Raw genomic sequence first — 23536 nt, forward strand, 5'->3', positions numbered from 1 at the left:
AAATAATTCTAAATATTTCTCACCAGTAGGGGATTGAGTGAAAAAGCCTTGAACATAGCAGTACTAAACTAGTGCCCCAAGGTACAACTTCATCATCAATGCTGTGTCCAGGCACTCACCATTTTGAAACAAAAACTTCTTTATGGCAGCTCATGGAACAGGGAAGCTGCCTTTAGGCTGTGTTTTTTTTTGGTGTTTTTTTTTTTTTTTTTAAACCACATGATCTCTCAAGCTAGAAGTTATTAATCTTGTATCGGTCTTGTCAGGAGTTAAATCAAAAGTAGCATGTAAAGGGGCAAACCCACAAGAAATGAGAAAGCAGCAAAAATGAGACTCCTTAGGAAACAGCGTGAAGAGCTATCACTGGAGTATTCCCCTCTCCCTGGCTCCACTGCATAAGAATGATTTACACTTCTCAAGGCTGAGTTTACTATCAAAGAGGATCATATACCACAAATATGCTACAAAAAGGAGTGGTTGAGTAAGTGGCCAGAGGCAACCAGCACGTACTGCTGACAGACAACGAGTCTGCAGCAGTTAGAAAGGATTCTTATATAGCTGGGAGTTACTTGGGATGAATTAAACTTACAGATGTGGGCAAGAAAGAGCATCACTGCGAAATCCACGCATGCAGATCTTTTATCATTTTTATTCTTTGGTGCACAATGCTGCTTATCTTTGAGGAATAAATCAAAGAAAAATATTTAAGGCCTACTTATACATCCTTGACTATTTGTACCAGCGCTAAGAAACTGCTGACAGGTGCAAAATGAATTCAGGTCTGTTGAGAAGTAGGGATTGCAATCCAGAGATCCAGTCCAAAAGTGGCTGAACTGTATGGCTCCTGCTAGAGCAAGAGGCAAGAAATGAGAGAATTCTGTAGTGTAGTTTGCTTTCTGCAAAGATAACTTCTTTAGCAAAGTTAATAAAAATAAACAAACCAAAAACCACCACAACCAACCAGGCATAAAACCCAGAGCAGTAGAGAAGCATCTACAGAAGCATCTTCTTGTAGGAAGTCATGTGGAAATTAGATACAACAAGGAAAAGATACCGCTGTGGGCAGGAGGAGGGGGAAATAATTCCTGTCATGCAGAGACAGTTCTCTGCAAACAGCTTAATGGTCAGAAGGAAGACTTAACTATGATGCTGGAGTCTGTTAAAGCAAGCAACTTTACCATATCAAGAACGGATGCTATTGCCAAGAAGGCTCACAAAGACTAGGAGAGGGAAACAGAGTGTGGATATGGCAAGATAGGTACTACAGAAGTTGACTGTCTCTGATCAAACTGAAGGAAAGGTCTGAACTGGCAAAGATCTGGCAAATGCAAGACGTTGCTGTGACTGTACAAAAGGATCCCCACTAAGGCTGGGAAATCCCTCTTGCCTTGGCAGCTTTTAAAAGTGACTTTAAGCTTATTTTTCCCCAGCATGAAAGGAGACTAAAATGACTACAGAAGTGATTTTTTTCCAAACAGTGAGGTTCCAGCCATTCATTGTCAATGAAACAAACTATGGTCAGAAGCCAGACAAAAAAGAAAGAAAGAAAGAAAAAAAAAAAAAAAAGAAAATCATTACAAAGCAACTTGGAAGTTTCATTCTAGTAATGATCTGTAAGAAAATGAGAGCGTTGATGGGGACCTGCTAGCTTAATGAAAGGTACCTATGAGAATTCTCATTTACCACAACACAGGTAAAGCAGGCAGATTAGAAACTTTTATAGAAGGAAAGGATATGAGAACAGTTTCTCTGGAGAGCAGAGAGAATGAAGCCCAGCTGTAGTGAGCTGTCCTTTTACTCTGGGCAGCATGGGTTACCTTAATGGTGACTTGTTTTGAAGTCAGCTGTAGGATTTGATTCAGTGTCTTGTTCGCTTTGTTCTTTCTCTGGTTCTTATTCCAGTCTTCCTACAGATGCCCTGATCACACTGAATTTTCCCAGCTCTTTTCTCCCGTCCTTTCACGGTGGCCAAACAACTGGCTCATTTCTTTGCAAGCTTGGGATGGGGGTTGGTTTGATCTGATGCAAAATGAATGCACAGGGAGCACTCAGGAAGATGGCACGAAGGATGAAGCCGTGAGCCAAAGATCAAAACAAGAAGAGGGGAGAAAAACCAGGCACGTCTGACTAAGATGCTATTCTTAGGGAGGATACGATGCGCTACTGAGCTCCACACGATGAAAATGCTGGTGCCAAAACTCAGCGTGCATAAATTCTGGTTTATTAACCCTAGTGCCAGGTGCTAGGTCGACAGGGTGCCATGCCCAGCAGGGTCTAGATCAGTCTCCTCCAAGCAAAAATTGCATGTCTGGTATCAATGTGCACACACAGGACAGGGATGTAATCACTGCATAATTTTCTCTTGTTTTCCTTTCCTGATCACAGCAGACAGACTGCTTTTTACGAGCTATTCCTATTTTAAATGCAATTAGCTTTGCTACAGAGATGGATCCCAGAACACATCTGAATGCAAAAACTTCCGATAACATCAAATATTGAGTCAGTTTTCAAAGTTATCTCAATTTTTCTGCTCTACAGTAACCCATAAACCAGTAAAACAATTTATTCCAGCAAGCACAGAGAATATGGTGTTTCTGGTGCTAGCAAGTACCTATAGGATTTTACTGTCCCAGTAAGGTACGGAGTGTGGGGGTGTTTACCTCCAACAACCTTCCTTTACTTTCTAAAGCAAGCAGCATCAACTTCTAGATCCTGGTAATTAAGTCAAATAAAAGAAACATAATTTCAGCGTTCATCAGTCACGATCATTCCTAATAATAACACAAGATGATTAACCCAGGAGATGGATTTAAAAAAAAGAAGTCCCCGAAGACAAGTCCCCAACATTTGTTCAGCTTTCCACAGACAATCTGGCAGTGCACTTCTACGGCCGTATTGAAGTTTTATTTCTCTCCTCATTTTTAAATCTCCAGCCTATCAAAGCTATTGGGCACTGATACGACAACACGGTGTTTCAGCTAATAAAGCCATAGATCAAAACAGATTGCTTAGAACAGGAGGGAAAAAGATAAAAACATTAATCAAACGATTCCTTCCCCCCATCTCCCCGCCCCCAAGCAAATGAGCATTGTTTATGGGCTAAGAACTTATCACTGAATCCTACATTATTGCTTAGTCACATGAAGGTTATCCATTACCTAGCACTATACACAAAGGCTACCTAGACTTTGCACAAGAAAATAGGGGATGAGGAAAGCAGTAAAACTGATTAAAGTTTGACGTGGCTTTCAGTTTCAGACAGGCATTGGCGCGGGGTTAAAATGGAAGCCACCCTAAGGTGTTTATGAAGAAATTTTAACAAGGTTTCATAACTGTTAACGTAGCTCACCACCAAACCTAAGTGAAGTTTTTCCTGTGCGGTAGAATTTAGGGTTACTTTGCAGCTGCAAAAATCTGCGGCCACAGAAGAGACGGTGACACAAACTTCAGAGAGTGAGAAGGTTCCTCCGGCCTTTGCAGCTCGGTAGCTCTGTCAGTATACGATCAGTCACTGTCAATAGACAACTTACAAGCTGGTCTAGAATCACTGGATTTTGCTACAAACACCTGACTCTGGTAAATTTTTCTCTGTTAAGTAAGCAGTGACAATCATCCCCATCTTAGACGTGAGAGTACTCTAGCACACTGTGTTTTCGTTCAGCTTGTTTTGGAAGAGCTAGGCTTGCTCTACCACTGAACCCCCCTGCAAAAATTGTACGAAATTCCTTTAGCATTTTGAGTCTGCAAGTCAGAAGCGCAAGACTATTTAAATAACTAAAGGGTAGCAAGTTTTAAAGCAAGATTTTAATCTGAAGGAAAAACAAAAATAACAACAATGACGAAACAAAACAAACAAAAACAAAACAAAACCAAAGAAACCTTACAAATGGTATTTCAGGCTATATTTGCAATTGATCTGCCCTTGGGGCAGTTTTTGAGCAAGGAGGGAATGCTGCTTATTGCTTTGCATTTCCTTAGAAAAAAAAAAAAAAAAAAATCCTGATCTGCAAGTCATCTGTCCTAGTTCCTGCAAAAGTGAATGGAAATTTGGGAAGGAAACACTGTGAAATTCCTACAAAGACCACTCAGTGCAATGCCGTTTGGCATTTATTTTTTAAAAACCTAAGACTTAAAGTACATTTTATTTCAAAATCCAGCCAATGAAACATACTCTCTAAGGTTAGGGAAAGATGTGTGTTTTCAAGGGTATGGTTTCTGCAGAGCAGCTACAGAACATAAGTCCGTTTGCTACTAACAAACAAGTAAAATCTCAAGGTTTTAGAGGCATCAGACTTAAAGGCTGCAGAATTACTATTCAAAACTAGGAACATTATTTTCCCCGAAGCTAAATTCCCAGCAGTCACAAGACTGCAGCAGTTGCAGACACGATTTATGACATCCTCCGAATGACCTCTCAAAGCTAAAGACTGATTAAGCGTAAGACAGGGAAGGTAGCTCCTATCTGCCCGGATCACATGGTGCAGAGTCACAGCACCGTGAGCGTTTGCTACGGAGCAAACCAAACTGCTGCTCGGCTCTCTGCGGCACGCAGCACCGCACTGCCTTTATATAACAGCAGCACAATGACATGCAGAAGAACAGAGCGAGTCCTAACCTGAGCTGAATCGCTCCTTTCCTCACCTGCAGCTCTCCTCTGCAGCACCAGTTCACAGGTGTATCTATGATTTTCTAGGACAAGAACCATTGTCATTTGACTTCAGCAGCGCTGTCGGTACCGAAGCAAGACAAGAGCAGCATCTCAGATTAGAAGTAAGGAAAAGAAACAACTTGAGCTATTCAGCACATGAATGATCCTGTTTTCCCTCCTTCTTTCAGAAAACAATCAGGCTTGTTCTACAGTTGTCAAAAGCTTTACTGTATTTATCCAGGGCTGCATAGAAAATATTCCCATGGCACATGTGTGCATTTATGTAATGGCGATTCCAATGTACTGAGAAAAAAAAATTGTTGTCTCACCCTCAGGAGCTGAAGTATGAGGTGACATTACAGCTAGGTTGGCCAAGAGTGATTTGTGATGGCTCCGTCGCAGGAAGAACTGTCTGGCAGATTTAGGCCTGGCTCAAGGGCAAGTATGCAGAGAATCACCCACCAAAATACCCTGCTCTCCAAAGGTTCATTAAAAAGAGCCAGTCCCGTTCACAACAAACCAGAGAAAAGTTTAAAAGATGAATGGACGTGATGTCCGATGTCCCAAAGTTGCATGCTCCTCGGTAGGATGCAAACACGTTGACTCGAATTCATCATAGCAAGAAAATTTAGCATAATCTGTTGAGCGTCCCCAAACTGCACCAGGAAAATGAGGTGTCATAGCTGCTTTACAAACCTGTTCTTTGTGTAAGAGAAAGGGAAGCACAAGGTAATGAGCAATGCTGGTATCTAAGCCACCGCCACCACCACTAAGCCTCCAAAGATTGTATCTTACCAAGATAAATAGGGCCAGTTTGCAGCTCTGAGAACTGCTCCAGACATTTGAGGCCCTTTTCTCTCAGTTACACTGTGTTCCCATTTCAGGAGCCTCCTTCACAGCCACGCCATGAGAGATACACAACTTTTTTTCCTGGTAGCAAAGGGTTGACAGTTTGTGGGTGCGGAGGAAAGATTAGAGACTGCGGCCTCTGAAAAGGCTCCAACTCCACACTATCACAGACTGACCCACTTCATCACTGACTGAGGCTCAAATGGGGTCACAGAAGCATGTCCCACCTCCTTTAGGAGCCAGGTCCACACTGCTGCTTGAACGTGGCTTTATTTAGAGACATTTCTCACCACTACTCTTTAAAATAAAAAACCTTCTCCCCAGCAAACCCTAACTGTAACAGGCTGGTTTTGCATGGGGCACCAAAACCTGTTGAAAGTGATTTGGTATGGTTGGAAGGAAATACAGCTTTACTGAATAAAAGGGAAGAAGAGCTAGAGTTGCCTCTTCTTCTTGGCAGTCTGGTTTGAATGAGTAGCTACCCACAGCCTACACTGGTGAAAATCAGTGGAATTTTTCTCCTTGCTGAAACGTTAAACAGTTCCTAAAGGGATGAAGGGCAAACTAGTCAATATACTTCAATCAAGCTCTTCAAACACAGTTTCCCTCCCTGAAATTGTGACAATGATTTGCACGACAAGCTATGAAATGCCGAGTTGATGTTATACCAATTCACAGAGTAACAGCTGTGCAAATGTCTGAGATTAAACTTTTATTTACAATAGTAATGCTCCTCTGCTGGCACATTAAACAAAATCTCCAAGTCCAACAGATGTTCAGCAGTGCAAGTTATTTTTAAGAAATACATTGGAAAACAGTTTTAAAGCATTAGGGAAACTGAATGAACCTCCTACATAATCTGGAGGGTTTTCATGGGTACACAAGATCAAAACAGAAGGAAATGTCACTATATAACTGCAGGCCCAGGCTAAGTGTCTGTTTACGTGTTAAATTATCCTGCAGGGTATGCTCTTCCCCTGTCACACAGCACCCCTGAGGACAGAATGCAGAACCACCTAGGGCAGAGCAAGAAGCTAGAAACTCTTGGTCAATAACCTTGTTAAACTCCAAAACAGGAGAACTGAAAATTTCTAAGGAGAATCCTGTATCTCATGTGAAGCGGAACGAAAGAACTGCTTTGCCTTGGTATTATTTTGTACTGCTTTGCTGAAAGTCTAGTCCTATTAAAGGATGAGGACAAGGAGGAAGGCTTAAGCTTTTCCTGGCAGACTGGCAAGATGCCCTTTTGCAAGGTCTTTTAGGGTATGGTCTCAGGAATCCTAGAAGAGAAGTGAACTTGAGATTAGTAATTCTCTTCAGCATGAAGAAAACGAAGTTTTGAGTGCGTCAGTCAAGACAGGTAATGGCATCAGCCCTGCTGAGTAAAACACCACTCTCCCCTTTTTAGTGAACAGAAGTGATCAAGGAAATTAAGTCACTGCAGTGGGGATAACTACCAGCATCACAGATCTCAGTGGTCCAGATGCCAGGCTGTGGTGCACTTCCCTTCCACTGAGCAATATAAACTAAGTTCTGACAAAAGTAGCTTGGCCCAAAGATTTCAAAACAGCCACAAATCAAATAAGCTTACAACTTGTGCTGGAAAAAAAAACAGGTCAGTCCCATTCACAAAGCATGTCTCAAAAATATTTTTGTGCAGTCCTTTGGGTCCTTTATGCATCGAAATGCACATGCTGTAGTTGTCATTTAGATTTTGAGAACTTCTACAGCAGGATCATTGCTCAGACAGATGCCATTTCCTGACTCTGAAACTCGCACGCAGGCCTCGGTGTCACCAAACATACAGTGCGACCACTTCTCTTTTTGAACTGATTTAGAATTAACAGAGTATTTACACCCTCGTGACAAAACCCTGCTTTGCTTCCTTACTAATCTACATCAGAGCACTGCTGGAGCTTGAGCACTGCTGCGGTTCAAGTCACCTTGAGTTCAGTTAGTCGGCACCGAAATATTTGGCTGGCTGTGCCTGGTACTGGATTCAAACACCCTTAAAGACAAAGTATGTTGCTGAACAAGAAAAGCACGTCGAGTTTCACTCTTGTCTTCCTTCCAGTACACCTACCTTCATTTTCAATGTTCTGTCTGCAACAGTTTTGCCACGTTCTAATCTTCCACTCAAAACAGAGCTGAATAAACTTTAAAAATAAACCATATATGTAATCAGTGCTGTATATGATGTTTGATCCCCTGCTCTTTTTTGTTGTGAGGGCTCAAAATTTCACTTATTGTAATTAAAAAAAAATTGCGAAGTGGTTACCTTGAGGAAGGAAAACTCCTCTAACAGCTCACACACTCGCTGCAAGATGTAATATTAACTTTCTGAAATTAGACAAGCAAAAGTTTTTTCTCCAGGAAACTTGCCTCGCTCAGTATGTTGGCCCCTAACCAGACCCACTGCCGTATTTGAATTGAAGGCAAGGCGGCCTGAGCGGGAGCAGCCCCGATGTCAAAGCTTCCCGGAGGCCCGTTCAGAAAGCTTCCAGCAGGACGACGCTCCGACGCGAAGTGCTGACTTGCTGAAACCCAAAATATTCCGCAGGAATGTGCTACTTCAATCAAAAACTTTGGAGAGAGGAGAGGCCGGCTCACCGAGCCAGCCAAGCAGTGCAGCGAGCCGACTGGCTCTCCCCGGCTCCACGGGGTCACTGGCTTCCCCAGCTGGCCGGCCGCCAGGCTGCTGGGCCCTGCTGTCAGAGAGGCCCTTCAATAATAATAATAAAGTCTTACAAAGTGTTCCGAGAGGCAAACAAAGGCATGGCGAGAAGACAAACAGAATTACTTCAGACACAACCAGCTGCGAGGTTTCTTCAGAAGGAACTGGTGCCTTAGTTGCAGGCCCTCTAAAAGTAGTTTGCCTCGAGTCCCAAGCAGCTCTCTCAATTGTGTCTTCTCGGGTCTTTTTAAACATCTTCCAATGAAAAAATGCATCAGTACTGTAAAAACACAAACTGAACAATAATTGCATTCGAAGTTCGCCACGTAAGCCTGATCTTCTGCTGTTCAGCAGTTGGTATTTATGTAGACTGACCCAACAGCAAGGAGGCCAAGCAAGTTGCTTCCAAAGCACCAAGCCCTGCTTGAGAGAAGGGCTCTGCCTGGCCAAAACATACCACGGCTCCGTGAGCAGCATCTTTGGGAGAGTCGGCCTCCAGTGGGCCCTGTGTGCCACTCACCATTGCAAATTGGAAAGACCTGGTGACAGGGGCCTCACCGAACACACTGAAGATGATGAACGAAATTGGTGTTGCTGTAGAGTATTTAGTTTAGCAATGGTTTTCAAAAAACATCCAAAAAACAGGCTGACTACCAAGAAACACACTTTCTCCACAAAACTGGCTTTCAGCAGCCCGTGGCTAGCAAGTGCACAGGACCTATTCAGGCTCCTTGGCGACTCAGCAAGTAACGGTATGAAGGGTGTCCTTAATGGCTAAAAAAAGCAAGACTATGTAAGACAGTAACAGCAAACACCACAGAATTTGCACAATTCAGTTCATTTAAACAGCTTTTGTATCAAAATGACTATATACTGGTTCATGGCTGCACACCACAAGTAGTTGAAGATACTTGGAACAAAGTTCCATAGAAAAAAGAAAGAGCCCTTTTGACAGGCCCAACTGTGTAAGCAATGAGATCTCTGTTGGAGGCAAATCACATGATTTTAAAAAGAATAAGGCTAATAAAACGTACTGATTTACTTCTATGAAAATCAGCACAACTTGTAGCACACAACTGGGACAAGTTTGTGACCAGTGCCTTTCAGGAAACACGTGTAAATCAGGCAGCTGCCACAGACTGCAGTGCACTGGCCCTTCCTTCTGCCCAAAGGCAATGCACAAAGGTAGTTCAGAAAGCAGTTAGACATTGCCTGGGAGGACTTTCATAAACAAACAAACAAAACTTTCTAATCACAACAGTCTTACACCATTTTTCAGAAAGCCTTAGACTCCCATTGAGAAGAAAGAATGCTCGTCTTCTCAGAATCCCACAATAGGTACAATTTGCTCCCGACATTTCCTAGAAAGAGCTAATCTTCAAACAGTCACAGTATCACGAGGAAACATATCCAAAACAGAATTCGATATATGCACAGTTCAGCCCAACCACCTAACTTTTAAACATCCCACCGCTTGCAAGTCTAAGGTTCCTTTCAACTACTTGCAACGTAAATGTAGAGAGAAAAAGTAGGTAAAAGAAGATCAAAAGTTCAAGAGGTATCAAGAGTTGATAGCAGCATCTTTTTTTTTTTTTTTCTCTAAAGCAAAACTTGAGATGCCCTTCTTATAGCTTACTGATCTCATCCTAGCAAACAGCAAAAATACAGGAGAAATGTATGCATCTAGACACCCGTGTGCAATTCTGGGCCTGTAATTACAGCAGCATTCAGTCAAGTTATTGATCTGCTAGTTAATCCTCTTTCATTAGCCTCATTAAATGTATCACAATCATACTACAAAGTAACTACGAAGTGGTGCACAACGCTGAAGCCATATCCTCAATTTCTCTGTGCTGCAGTACTTTAAGTAACCAACTATATTCTCTAATTTAAGATTCAGTCCACAACTCTAGGAGCTAACCAGCTGCCGTCAAAAGGATTAATGCACACTTCTATTAAGGTTTTATGAGAATGAGACCGTAATTCCAGGTAAGTGTCTCTCTCAAACCAATTTCTGCAATTTAGTAGTTTTCTCCTTTCAAGCTTCTATAACCACTTCCTAGAACGAGCATCCGAGGCTCTGTACGCTGTAGACACGCTCCTAATTTGACAAATTACATGATTCAGGTAATACCTTACATTGCATTGTCCACAACTGCTTTTGTTGTGTTGCAAATTATCAAGAGAGTGGCTTCATGGGCCACACAGGGGTTTTTATTTGTGCTCATTTACAGGGAAGTTTTTTTTTGTTTGTTTGTTTTTTTGCTGAAGGGACTGTACAAAAGTAATGAGATGGCCCAAAAGAGCTCCAATTAACAACATACCAGCTGGGAGAGACAATGCAGAGGAAAAAAAAAAAGTTTGAATATGGCACCACTGCAATACAAATGAACGTCACAAACACCACTGAGAGGTTGTGTTATGTGATTGCTATTTCCTTGAAAAAAAGTAAGTCAGCTGAATGTGCTCGTACATACATATAGGAAGCAGCAGGAGCATAGGATCTCAGTCTGTCAGCTTGTAATTTGTGCACATCCCACCAGCTGGATTACAGCCAGAGCTTGCTCTCTGCCAGCTTGCCACCTTCTGCTCCACCCAAACTGATCCCAAGTGCTTTACTTCTCCCTTACTGGGCTGACTAGCCCACTTCTCTCTTATGCTCAGCAGCTCACAGTACACAGAACCCTAAAGACCCACCTTGGAAACTGCTTCGTCCTAATTTAAAAGACAAAAACAAAACAAAAATACCAGAACAAAAAGAAAAAAAAAAATCCTCTGCTAGGTAAAGTCAACCTTCTCAAATATATGGTGCAACACCAGGAGAAAAAAAATATATATATTTTACCTGAGTAGTGTGCTTTGAAATGGATTTCACAACTGCTGGTATATGATTTCACATTATTTTTGCAATTAACACTGTTCCTGTAACCCTGATGCCTTATTGCTATCCAGACAAAGAGTAAGATGGGTCCTACTATCTTTTAAGACTTCTTCCAAGACAAAATTCAGCATAGAATACCATAATAGAAGAGAGACCACAAAGAGTCCATAACACTACCAGTTATTTAGACATTAACTTAAGTTGGAAGGGACCTCTGGAGGTCTTCTGGTCCCTCATTCAAAACTGGACCGACTTAGTCTAAGTTGCTCAGGGCCTTACCCAGTCTCTTTCTGATGAGGTTGCACAGCCTCTCTGGACACTTGCTACTGTGTTGGACCATCCTCATTACGAGGACTTTCTACCTTACATCGAATCTGAATTATTCTTGCTGCAAATTGTGACCATTGCCTCTCAACTTTTTGCTGTGCACTTCCAAAATGAGTCTGACTCCCTCTCAGTTTCCTTCTAACCTCTCACATAGAGCTGAGTGTTAGCCTAAACCACAGCGACAGAAGGGTTTGATCCCCAAAGTGGCAAAAGTTCTGTTTGTCTTGCATCACAGGCTGCTTACAAGGAGAGCTTAGTGGTATGAGAACAGAGCTACCACGGTTGATTCATTTGACACTGGGAAAAGTCTTGCTAAACCCACAAAGACTGAAGGTTTGAAGACCTTATCTAGCAGTCCTTATGCCTATCACGTAAACAATAGGCAGTTCCTCAGCTCCTTCAAGAAAAGGCCACTTTTTTGACTAAGTATATGATGCATCAATAACAGTTTTTAGCAATGGCCCCAGTAAGAGACTGGCTTGATCTTTCTGATCACTCAATGCCATTAGATGAGAGGTTGTTTAAGCTACACATATCTCAGTTGGACACTAACTGGACAATGACTAGCGTATGACCTTGTGATCAAAAACAGAATAAAACATACTCAGATTAGGATAATTTTACATTTGTAGTATGAGTCAACAGCATAAATTATACTGGCATACAACGTTAAAAAAAAGACAAGGTTCTTAGAAATTATTTTGAAAAAGTTTACTACAAGCCAAAAAAAAAAAAAACACACCACTTCTAAGTCCATTGGATTAGTTACCTGAATATCTTACTAAATAAATAATTATCATCACTCTAACGTTTAAAATGAAGAAATTATCAGCTTACTTCTTTCTTACCATTGTAGGTTATCCTTGGTTTTGTCAAACACATCACAAGGTGTAAATCCATTTCATCAGAAGATACAAATTTTGAACATACAGGGCACTTGAATCCTATGAAAAACAAAAACATGTAAGCGTGAGTACACTTGACCACGTAGCCAATATCCACATTTAAGCCAAAACAACATTCTCCACACATTCAAAGCAAAAATAATAATAATAAAAACAAATAAATAAATAAATCTGGCAGCTTTTCAGTGTTGACCTGACTTTTCTTCCATGAATATAATTCTCTTGATTTCAAAAGACCTCAGAATGGACCATTGTTTCTGCAGATGGATCTGTTGCCAAGTGTGAACATGTCACCACCTCTGGAATGTAAAGTTTCACAACAACCTCAAGAGCAGTTTAAGACAGGAGAGAGAGGATAACACGGCTCTACCAAAACAGAAATTAGAAAAGTAGGGAGCACGTAATCATTAAAATCTGAACCTGGGCAGGAGCTCTGAATTAACAGCATCGCTTTTCCCAGGAACAGCGTTGAAAAGTTAACAAAGGATCTCAGTTTTACATCTCATCAGGCAAGCTGCAGCATCCTACGCCAGTCTGGGGCACAACATTAACTCAGGGGTGTCGCCTCACCTACTGAATCACTGATATTTCCTGTAGCACCGAATTTGTTTGACTTCTCTCATCCTAGCCAAGCTTGACCTTGTTTAGCTTGTGAGGTCACAGCCTGAGGCAACGCGGGATAAAGAATAATTAAGACAGTCTGGATTGTGATGCAACTGCATAATAGTCCATGACAAAACTACTTAATGCTTTAATTTATGTCATTACCATGTCTTCCAGTTAAGAGGACAAGATTGGTTGGACAAGTTTTAGGATCCACAGAAAAGTCTGAGTGGTAGGCTGATTTGGATCTGCTGAGTAATTAACGTGCAAGTGAGAGACAAAAAGCCACCCAACAGGGATCTTGATGCAGAAGAGCTGTTAAGACACACGCCTACAGGACAACACGGAGCATAAATATCTACTTAAAAATATTCAAAATCCGTGCTCAATGCCAACTCTTTCATTGGCACCGTAGGAAAGGAATGACACAGGCGTGTGCAAGTGGACATTGCACCTCCAGTATCCACATCCCAGCCTGCTCCCATTGTCTTTACTTTGCTGTCCCTTGCTTTTGTACCTCCAACCTCAGGAGCTCATGATGAATTGAGTCAGCCAAGGGTATCGAGTGACTCGATGTTGCACTTTCAAGTTACTGATGCCTGAGAATTTTGATCTTTTCTGGTAATTATTATCCAGAGGTAGATCAAGCAACCAGCCCTGAAGCATTAGCACTTGAAGAAACGCACTGAATTTGTGGAGGCAACAGTTGTTGTTTTTTTTTCTACAGCTAATAGGAAGCAAGTGAAACCAGACAGCTGGTAGCACACATGGGGAACTCGGAGCAGCAACTGAACGTGTACACTGGAAACCACTTCCTGAGATAAAGTACAGCTCTGATTCTTCCCATTTTAGCTACGAGTGCTTCATATCTGCTTGCTCTTGTTCCAGTCTTGCACTTTATTTTAAATATTGCTCCTCTCTCCTTTTTTGACATCCCTCCCAAACCCACATGGTTACTAGTCACGGTTACACCCACGGATTAATAAGCACAAAACAACCAAACGTGTATTTTGAAGAACAGGTTGGGAGGATTCATTTACTTGGAGGAGGCTCTGTCAGTGACCCTTCAGCCACCACGTAACCTCTTTCCCGCAGGCTGCATCTCCACATGACTAAAATCTAAATTAGTATCTCGGTCCTCCAAACACCCCAAACCACCTGAAGCCGTTTCGTTATGGTTTTCTCCAAAAACTGGGCTAGGGGGAAGTTCTCTCTCAGCCATTATCAGCCAAATGCAGCTGATTATTCTCAAGTCTAGTCACAGTCCAAAAACCTACCAATACCCGTGCCTTATTCTTATTTATACGCTCCTAGTGGGCACAACTGACAACATATTTTGATGTAAAAAGGCACATAACTTCCTTACACGCTGCAGACCATGCCAGAAGGGAGCGTTTGCGTTACAGCACGTTAGCAATTATGTTCATGGCTAGTTGAGTGCTGGGGCAGTCATTTACAAGTCACCTCTGCTTTCTGGACAGAACTCTTCAAGCTATTCCCCAGGGTCACCAACACGTCTAGTTGGGAGTGGCAGGGGCAGGGAAAACCACCACTAGGTCTCTACAACCACTTCTGAAGTTAACAGTGGTATTAAAAAGGTACCTATCCCAGGGACGTGGGGAGAGAAGACTTGAATCCAAATAAAACAGTAGGAAGAGATTGTGTATATGTAATAATAATAATAGCAGCAGCCCTCATCAGTGCAAGCAAGAAATGGGTTTTCCTTAAAACCATGCCCAAGGGTAGACAGCTGTGAAAAATCTTTATTGGTTATCCCACTGGAGTACTCAGCTGAATGTGCTCATTCGACCATATGCCTGTCCTTAAGTCTTGTAAACAGCCCAGATTTTGACAATAGAGTACCTCGTGACGTATCCAGTGTCAAGGAGGAGCTGAGGTAACAGGTAAGCACATACAAATATCCTCCTGACACTGCAGGCTTGGAAGATGACGGCTGTAGCTGTATTCAACACGCAGAAAAACACCCCACTTACGCTTAACTAAGACTTACGGACCAATTTAGCAGCCAGTGGTAAAGGTTTCTTTGTGGAAAAAGATGTTTTTCCACCAACCAGCATCAGCTGAGTGCCAGAGACCAGCATTACAGCAGACAAAGTGCCTTGAACTCTCTACACCTACTGAAACATTTTGCAAAGGCAAGTGAAATCCCACTTCTCATTCCTTCCCAGAGTTGTGCTGCAATAACCAGCTCCTGGACTTAGCCATCTCCCTCAACAGATGCACAGTGCGTGTTTTGCGTGAAGGATGTTAACATTTCCAACTCCTTTAGCAGCCCTGAAGAACAAATTATCTTGAATGTAGACACTATTTTTAAGTGTATTTTCAAAGATAAGTGAGCTTCCAACACTGTCACCAACTTGGTGTTTTCCTTACCTCAAATCAGAAGGCAATAGTTTCATGACCCAGTTCACAATTAAGCGCTCTGCAGGAACAAAGACCCTATTGTACCACTGTCCAGCAGGCTAACAACATCGATAGCCCATGTTTGTTTTTACCACCAGTTTCAAGGAACAATTCTGATAAACTTTAAGTTCCACATGACTTCAACCATCAGCAACAGGTCAAAAATAACTTGTTCTCTACTTGACTTGTTTCCCTGGGTTTCGCAGATAAACACTGCTTTTGCAGATATGTGGGTGACAAAGTAGAAGTAGTCCTTGGATGAGGTGGCATCAGGTTAAGTGTCCTGTAAAAATTATCAAATGCTATCTACAAAAAGATAGCGTAACAGATGACCTATAGTTCTAGACAAAAATGCAACTCTTATGAAGTTGCTGGTTTCTCGGCATCCCTTATCCTCATCCAAGATAAGCAACCATCACCTTTGCATTAGGGTCACCGCATAGTTGCAAGGCTCTCCTTCCTTCTCACATTACAGAGAGGACGTTGCCCGTGATAAAAAAGCATGAGCCACCTCTCATCCCAACCTCAGTCACCTCTCAATCCCAAGCTGCAGAGCAGGAAAGAACTGAGCACGCACAGACACCTCGCTGACTTCTGCAAGTGCAGGCTTAAGAGACACCAGAGGCAAATTCTTTCAGACTCCATCACCTAGTTTCACAATCCTGAGTACAATACCGAAAGTAAGAGGTTACTTAAACCAAACCCACAATCCTGGAAAGAAGTGCAGTTACAAGAAAAGAGGCAGGACAGAAAGAAACAGAAAGTTACAGCAGAGCAACTAGAAAATTCCAAGATGGCACAGAAAGTTTGAAATAACTAAACCTGTGTAAGGGATTCAATATTCAGAAGTGAATTCTCTTTCTCATTTTCTCTTGAATGCATCACTTTATTCAGACTGCCATCTTTTGCTAAAGGGCCTACAGTTATCCAAGAAATCCTATTGTTTCCCACATCCCACAAAACAAAATCTCAAATCCAACAAATAACACAAACTCCTGGGCAATTTTTTTGCAAAACTATTTTGGTATTATTCTGGAATACCTTTGGGGGTGGTCCTTTTGGTCAATGTTAATGTCATTGATGACAAGAACATCACCAAAAACACACTAAAAGTATAATGAAACTAACTGTCCTTCACAAATAAATATCGAATGCAGTCAAGTTTTTGTATGCTTGTGTTTTCAGTGAAGACAGATAAATCCATCTCGGTTTACATTTAAGCAAGTTGTAAGTGAAGCTTTACATACACACACTTTTGCAAAATGTATTTGGCAATTAAGAAGGCTGACAAAAGTTACTTACATGCTTGCACTTGTTCTTCAGCATTCAGAGAAATAAGTACAGACAGTCTGGAAGCACAGCATCCAGTAAATATGACGGTATGCAGGGTGGTAAGCAAGAGTATTGTCACAAATCATGCCTGCATAATGATGCTAAAACCTATCAAACAAAATGCCCTTCGCCAATAAACAGGAAAGACCTTACAGAGAAACGTGGTTAGAAAGGATGTCAAGAGGTAACTGAGTTCATCCCACACAGGGCAACTGGGTAAATGCACTTAGAGGATTTAATCTGCCCTGAAAAATCAACTAGTGAAAGACTTTACAACCATCCTAGCCAACCCGCAATGCTGAACAGCCACTCCTAGAGAGAAAAATCTTCCCTTCTCTCTCATTTGGCAGCTTTCACTTACAAAACAAGGCTTATTACTTCTTATGGGTTCAGTGGACATGGCAAACATCTGGTAACTGTCTTTTGCGTAAAAAAAAAAAAAAAAAAAAAAAAAAAAAGCATGCTCAAACTAGGAAATGCACCCTTCATCTTTTTCCACTAGCCTGCACAAAACCAGTTACTCTAATCTTTCCTTACAGGCTCTGGTATCTAAAACTTTTATTCCTGTAGCTCTCTTCTGGGCTCTGTCCGACATTTTAATATTGGATTGCCAAAAATTGGGCAGAGCTTGCAGGCCAAACCTCCAGAAGTCCTAAGCAGAAATGCATGGTTACTTATCACCTTTTTCTGTTTTACCAGGTGTTGAGAGAAGGATTTATCCTTTATAGGTGTACACATACTCACCCTGTACACAAACCACTGGACTGCTGTCCCATTCCACTCACAACCACCCCTACATGTTTAGTACTTTTAATTTCTCCTTTTTAATCAATTCTGAACATTTTTCTAATATGTCAAAACTAATGATGAATTTCAGTTTTGCTTCCAGATCTTACAAGTCTGGCTCTAGATTCCATTTTTAAAGTATCTCCCAAGAGGATTAAAAATGAACCCAGCATGGACCACTGCAATACTCCACTTGAATTGCTTTCTTAGAACAGAGACAAGATTTTTCTAAACTATTTCTGCATCCACCTACTTATTTTTTAATCTAGACTATATTCTCTAAGTCTACCGACGCGAATATCAAACAAATAGCATCAACATTTTATGTTTCTGTACAATGCATCTACTTCTTCCACTCCTTCCTTTTATATTCGACTCCGTGAAGGACTATGAAGCGAGATCGTAAGAACAGCAGAAAAATAGGTGGGAAGAATTCAAATTCTTGCTGAAGTAACACTCCTGGTCAAGTCAAATTTTTGTCACACTCTTCTTTTGTAATCTAATTTGTAACTCTTAAAGAAAAGAAAAAAAAAGAGCTCCAGTCAAGACCACATGTCAGAGTTATTTGGCCACAGAATTCCCTCTTCTCTTCTCCTCAGCCAGCTGAAATGGAAAGACAGAATGAGTAATTCCTTAAACAAAAACCATGAAGCTTTGTACATGAAAGCACATTGCTTTACCAAAGCTAACATCTTACCTGGCAACTTTACCCCTACCATCAAAGGGAATAAGATTAATTCACACTAATTTAAGAACAGAGAACTGGCATTTTTTAACTGTCTTTAAGAAGTCTGAAGGTTTATAAAATAAAGAGAAGAAGAAGAAAGAAAAAGTATTACCAGTTCCCAAGGAACCCTCTGAATGAAAATTTCTAAATGCTGTAGCTCCCAATACAAGTGGCTACTTGGAGAAAATTTGTCATTTTATGTAGAGAGGTTTTTTTTTTTTTTATTACGGGAGAAAAGATACATGTACATCTATTTGTTTGTCTTTCATCCTTCCTTACACTGCCAGTGGCCTAAGCTGAGAGAACCCATCTGGAAAGACCTCTGGAGATGAAAAGAAATAAGGATGTACCTCCCTCAGTTTGAGAGAGAGTAGGAAATCATATACTAGCAAAGACAACAACACAAAAATACCAAACTCTGTCATTTTACAAAACTCAACCAGATTATGCACAAGTATTTTCTTCTTCTCAGCACTTGTGATTTTGCGCTCCTAAACTATAGTGGTTTCTTCACCCGTCTTGTGCCATAAAACTGAAATAAATACACTTGTGAATTTCTTGATGAGAATAAGGGACCTTCTCCTGTATTTTTTTTTTATTTATTTAAAGCTCGCACAGCACTCACAGGAGAGAGAAGAACAAACGAAATGGGGAGGAAAAAAAAAAAAAAACAACAACAACAAGACTGAAATTTATTTCAGTTAAGGATAAACTCACAGGAGACGTGGAATAGTTTGAGAAGATGTGTTTGGATAATACTTCCTTCACCTCCTAAGCAAAAGCTGAAGAAGGAACACCTCACTATGTAACTTCTTTAACTCCCTTCATCTTGTTAATTGGGTCTTGCTAATTGTTATCTTCAATAGCGATCACTGAAAAATAACGCAGTACAGAACGAAGAGCAGGAATTGAACAAGACATTTTCTTATTCACGAGTAAAGCCTTTATCAACTGCACAGCTCCAGGTGTCTAACACCAATGTAAAACACATGATAATGACTATAATCGACAGCTGTGCGTTTTTAGAAACTGAAGAGCAATAAATACAGCCACGAAAGTAGAGGTGGGGGGAAAGCCCCGCGCTAAAATACCTTGAAAACCAGAAGATACGACTGTAGGTGGGAAAGACGTGTGGAAAGGGTGATTTTGTCTCTTAATACAAGAATAAGAACAGCTGTTACTAGAGTGACAGCTTTTCGGGAGCGCTATTTTAGATCAAAGCTAGCACTGAGCACAAGTAGAAAAGACCCACTCGTGTGTAGGGGGTGTGTGGTCGGGTGTTATCCCCCCAGCCCACCATCTGTAGGGATCTGTAGTCAACGCAGACGACAGACTGCTCAAACCTCCTTCGTCTGAACTCCTCCTGAGTCTATGTATTTTCAAATTCACAAGCACGGTAACAAGACAAATTTTTAAAGGAGCATAAACTTGTGTTGGAAGTTGCTTTCAGTAGGTTTAAAGGTAAGAACAAGCCTCAGCTGTCTTGTACAAAAAAAAAAAAGGGTCCACGTGGACTCTAGATCCAAATTATTAAAAAAAAAAAATTAGCCTCCTGTGTATGATGAATGCTGGAAATCATAGAAATCATGCCAGAAGGCATGGTCAGTGATTCTGGGCACAAGTGTATTTCATTTGCACGTTGTAGGCAGGATTAACTTGGCAAACAAGCTTAGATTTTCCGTTACCAAATGATGCCAAATATCTCAGTGCAAGTCAGCTTGGAGGTCTGAAAACTTCATGCAAATGAAATGACTTCAAACTCTTACTCGGTAGACATTACATATTCCTATCATTTTTTCCTACCTCACCTACCACAGTTTAAGTGCAGAGTATTCTTTTTTTCTCACTCTTATTCTCCCCTAAACCTAGGTGTTTGGGTTTTTTGTTTTTCTTCGTTAATTTTCCTACGCCCTCACTTTTCTCGCATTCCCCGGAGCCACATTTTCCTCCAACACCCGAAAAAGAAGGTCTCTTCCCATTCATCGCTTCACAATGGGAGGTGGAGAAGACAGGCAGGATAACAGTGTCCCACTGTTCTGCTGAAGTAGGCTCTTCTGGAGTGACTGAGTAATTTGGCAAGACAGCTCCTTATTCTTATGTAGAGGGAACCAGTGTTTTTTTTTTTTTTTTTTTTTTTTTACACCACCACCACCCTTCTCCACAGTGCCCATAATGTCAGGACTTTCACAAATCCAGTAGGATTAAAGAAAATACTTTCAACAGAAATCCCGTAAGTATAGGAAGAGCTGCTCCAAGATGAGAAGAAAAGAATGAAGTCCTACTTTTTGAAAATGCACGGACATCAATATCTCGAAAACTCGCACTGCACAACGCAACAAATCGGATTAAAATTACACGAAGCATGATAGTAAGAGAGGGGAGGGTGGCTGTATCATGCTGAGAGTGTATTTAATGAGAGCTAAAAGGAAAGAGGTGTGATGGGAAAATGGCTGAGTAATGGTTGACGAGGATGACTAAACCCAACACGTGAAGACAGAGCACCTCGTCAGACGCAGAGAAGTCTTCTGAGCAAACTAGCCAAAATGCATAGAAGGTCTTATGGAAAAAAATAAAAATAAAAATGGGAGAGACAAAGTAAACACTGCACTTGAAACGCAGCAGACGGGAACACGGGAGCAAGCCCCAGGAGAAGGCAGCATCTTCGAAGACAGCACAGATATGGATGCTGCTCGACAGCATGCAGAAGACAAAGTCTCTCGGAGAATCTCAAAACTAGTATTCTACTACACAAACAAGGCGGTAATGGAGACCTGAGGAAGCACAGCATTTACAGACAACTGGTCTGCTGTCTACAAAGTTTTTACCAAAGTAAGTGAGGGTAAAAGGAAAAGAAAAAAAAACGTCCTCACTAAGGCAAAACTTTGTAAGGTCTTGTTTAGTTGAAATACTTACCAGTAACCTACTTGTTCCTGCAGAAATAGAGGTAGCAGTGACAAAGAAAAAAGGGGAAAACCAATCAATGACAAAAAAAGTCAGTGCAAAATATTAAAGAGTACAACTGGGAAGAATACATGTAAATAAAAAGTTTGATTATTATATGGGATGTTCTCAGGAGTTTCAATATTAACTTTGATAAAGATGTCTTATTTTAACAGCATCATTAAATTATATATCGAAAGTAGTTACGGTTACATTTATCATTCAATGTAACAGAATTACACGTAATAAAAGTTCAGTTTCAAGAGAGTCAAGGATAATCGTTTCACAGCATACATGTTTTCTCATTTTTTTCATCCCATTTTTTAATTATACATACAAAAATTTTTAATGACTAGCACAACAGCAGACTTTCCTACATCATTATATGCAGTATTTTCCCTCCTGAGCTCTCAAAATAGCAGTCCTCCACAAAAGGCACCATTTTCTTAAATCTGCGGGGAAAATAACCTATGGATATTCATTCACTTGGAACCAGTGAAAGTCAAGCATGTTTTTTTTTTTTTTCCCCAAAACAAAATAAATGATTTACTAATGAGGCCTGAATTCAGTAGCAAGGCCTGGGCTAAAAAAAGTCATTCACCTTCAGCACAAAGGAATTTTGCTTTAGGAACAGCTCATAAATATTATTGATATCTTCACTTCTCATAAAGCTGCCTTCTTGGTTGTAATTGGAAAATTTAACTAAGTTCACTCTTCAGTGACTGCTCTAGTCTTCCAACTTAGAAAACGCATACCTTAGTATACAGACAGTTACAGAAACTAGGATATAGGTTTATAAGAAGCTAGATTTTTAACAGAATCATTAAAGAGAACCTTTCAAAATAGGGAGAAGACCAAGGGTTAGAAAATGCTGTAACTTCAGAAAGGTGTATATTGGAATTAGATCGTTAAATCTGTCAGGATTAACATCATTTAACTGTTAAACATGAATTCTGTACAGATTTTAATAAAATGAGAGCAGGTTCTTAAGTTGGAATGATATTTAAATTTTATAATTACTAGTTCTATAAAAGCTCTTATTTCTAAGACAGGACCGATTGATAATATCTGGGGAAATAGCAAAGTGAGGAAAGCATGCGAAATGACTGATAGGAGCAACAGGAGAGAGGATACATAACTGCTTCAGAAAAACATAGAACTGAACCCATAAACAAAAAACTCCCCTAACCAAGATTTCTCAGCTGTTGCCTGTAAAAGCTAAGGAAAATCAAGCTGGTGACTTGCGTGCTGTAAACATGCCAGTCATGACAGATCTGCCTCCATTTCCAGCCTTTTACCTTCAAGAGAGCACATTTCTGCAAAATCTTACTCACAAAACATCCACGAATCGCAAGCCAACCTTAAAATCCCATGCCACATCACTCCTACCTCAGCAACCAAGTCAGCAATGTAATTCTTGCTCTTTTCACGTGGAAGATACCGCTGTTCGAACAAGCTCTTAGGAAATATTTTGTGCATTACTTGAACTTCAAATGATCATTGTAGAGACTGCTACTGATTATTTTCTGGTTTTCTTGAGTTATAACTGCTGTATTGGTCTATCAGTCAAACCCTTAGAGCAGAAACATCTCATTTACATTAACCAGATCATGCTAAGGAGATGCACATATTCATGCACACACACACACACTAGACTGTAATTGGAACAAATTAATTCAGATGACAGATGTTTTGACTTTTCAGCAGTTTAAATAATGACATGTTAACTAAAATGCTTTTACTTATCCAGTTATGGCTTCTATTTATTACAGTACATGCTTTCAGTGCTTTATTTATCCGTGACACTACTGAAACTAAGAGCAGTCGTAACTAACTAGTATGGCTTGGTCTTCACCATTCATACAACATCACGATCTATCAGCTGATACATCTAAGCACTGTATATTAAAAAAGACACTGTCTTGAGTTTGTTTGAATACTGAGGTGACATGAAACTACAACATGTCAAGAAGTTATATTTTTATGTAAAAAAAAGCCTTTTTTTTTTTTTTTTCCTGTTTTAAAACAACGGAATAAAGACCAATCACCATTAGTATTCATATTCCTGGAAAGCCCTTACAAGAGCAGGGTCATAGCGTGCCAAGTGCTGCAAGTACGTTTGTTTGTGTATGTGTGTTAGTCTCTCCTCTTCGGAGAGACTCCTCTAAAAAGAGGAGGAAAAGTAATGGTACAAAGGGGGCAATGCCTTCATTATACACTCCAGAAAGGCAGTAAAACTTGCCCCAGCTTATACAGCAGGCCAGGCAATTCTCCTAAATCACTAGGCATTACCTTATGTAAAAATGCCTAGCTGCCCACGATGACATTGAGGCAAGGGTAGCAGAAAGAGTAACTCACGGCATAAATTAGCGCTGCCTCCCCACATCAGATTACCTTCTTAACACAGAACAAAACCAAAATGACAACAAGAACAAAATCA

The 23536-nt window shown here is 40.7% G+C and overlaps 1 protein-coding gene across 2 annotated transcripts in view; it reads right to left on the reverse strand.

Moving 5' to 3' along the window:
- Nucleotides 1-23536, reverse strand: part of ZNRF2 (zinc and ring finger 2) — a 56604-nt gene that overhangs the window by 14551 nt on the left and 18517 nt on the right. The window contains exon 2 of one of the 2 annotated variants that reach the window (XR_014690503.1): nt 12217-12323. Coding sequence is in view for 1 of the 2 variants with exons in the window: in XM_084511710.1 (XP_084367836.1) it covers nt 12228-12323 (96 nt within the window). In the remaining variant the exon portion in view is untranslated. The remainder of the gene's footprint in view (nt 1-12216; nt 12324-23536) is intronic. The other variant, XM_084511710.1, reaches the window with a different exon arrangement.

Source organism: Aythya ferina (assembly GCF_964211825.1).
Source record: "Aythya ferina genome assembly, chromosome: 2".
Taxonomy (NCBI): Eukaryota; Metazoa; Chordata; class Aves; order Anseriformes; family Anatidae; genus Aythya; species Aythya ferina.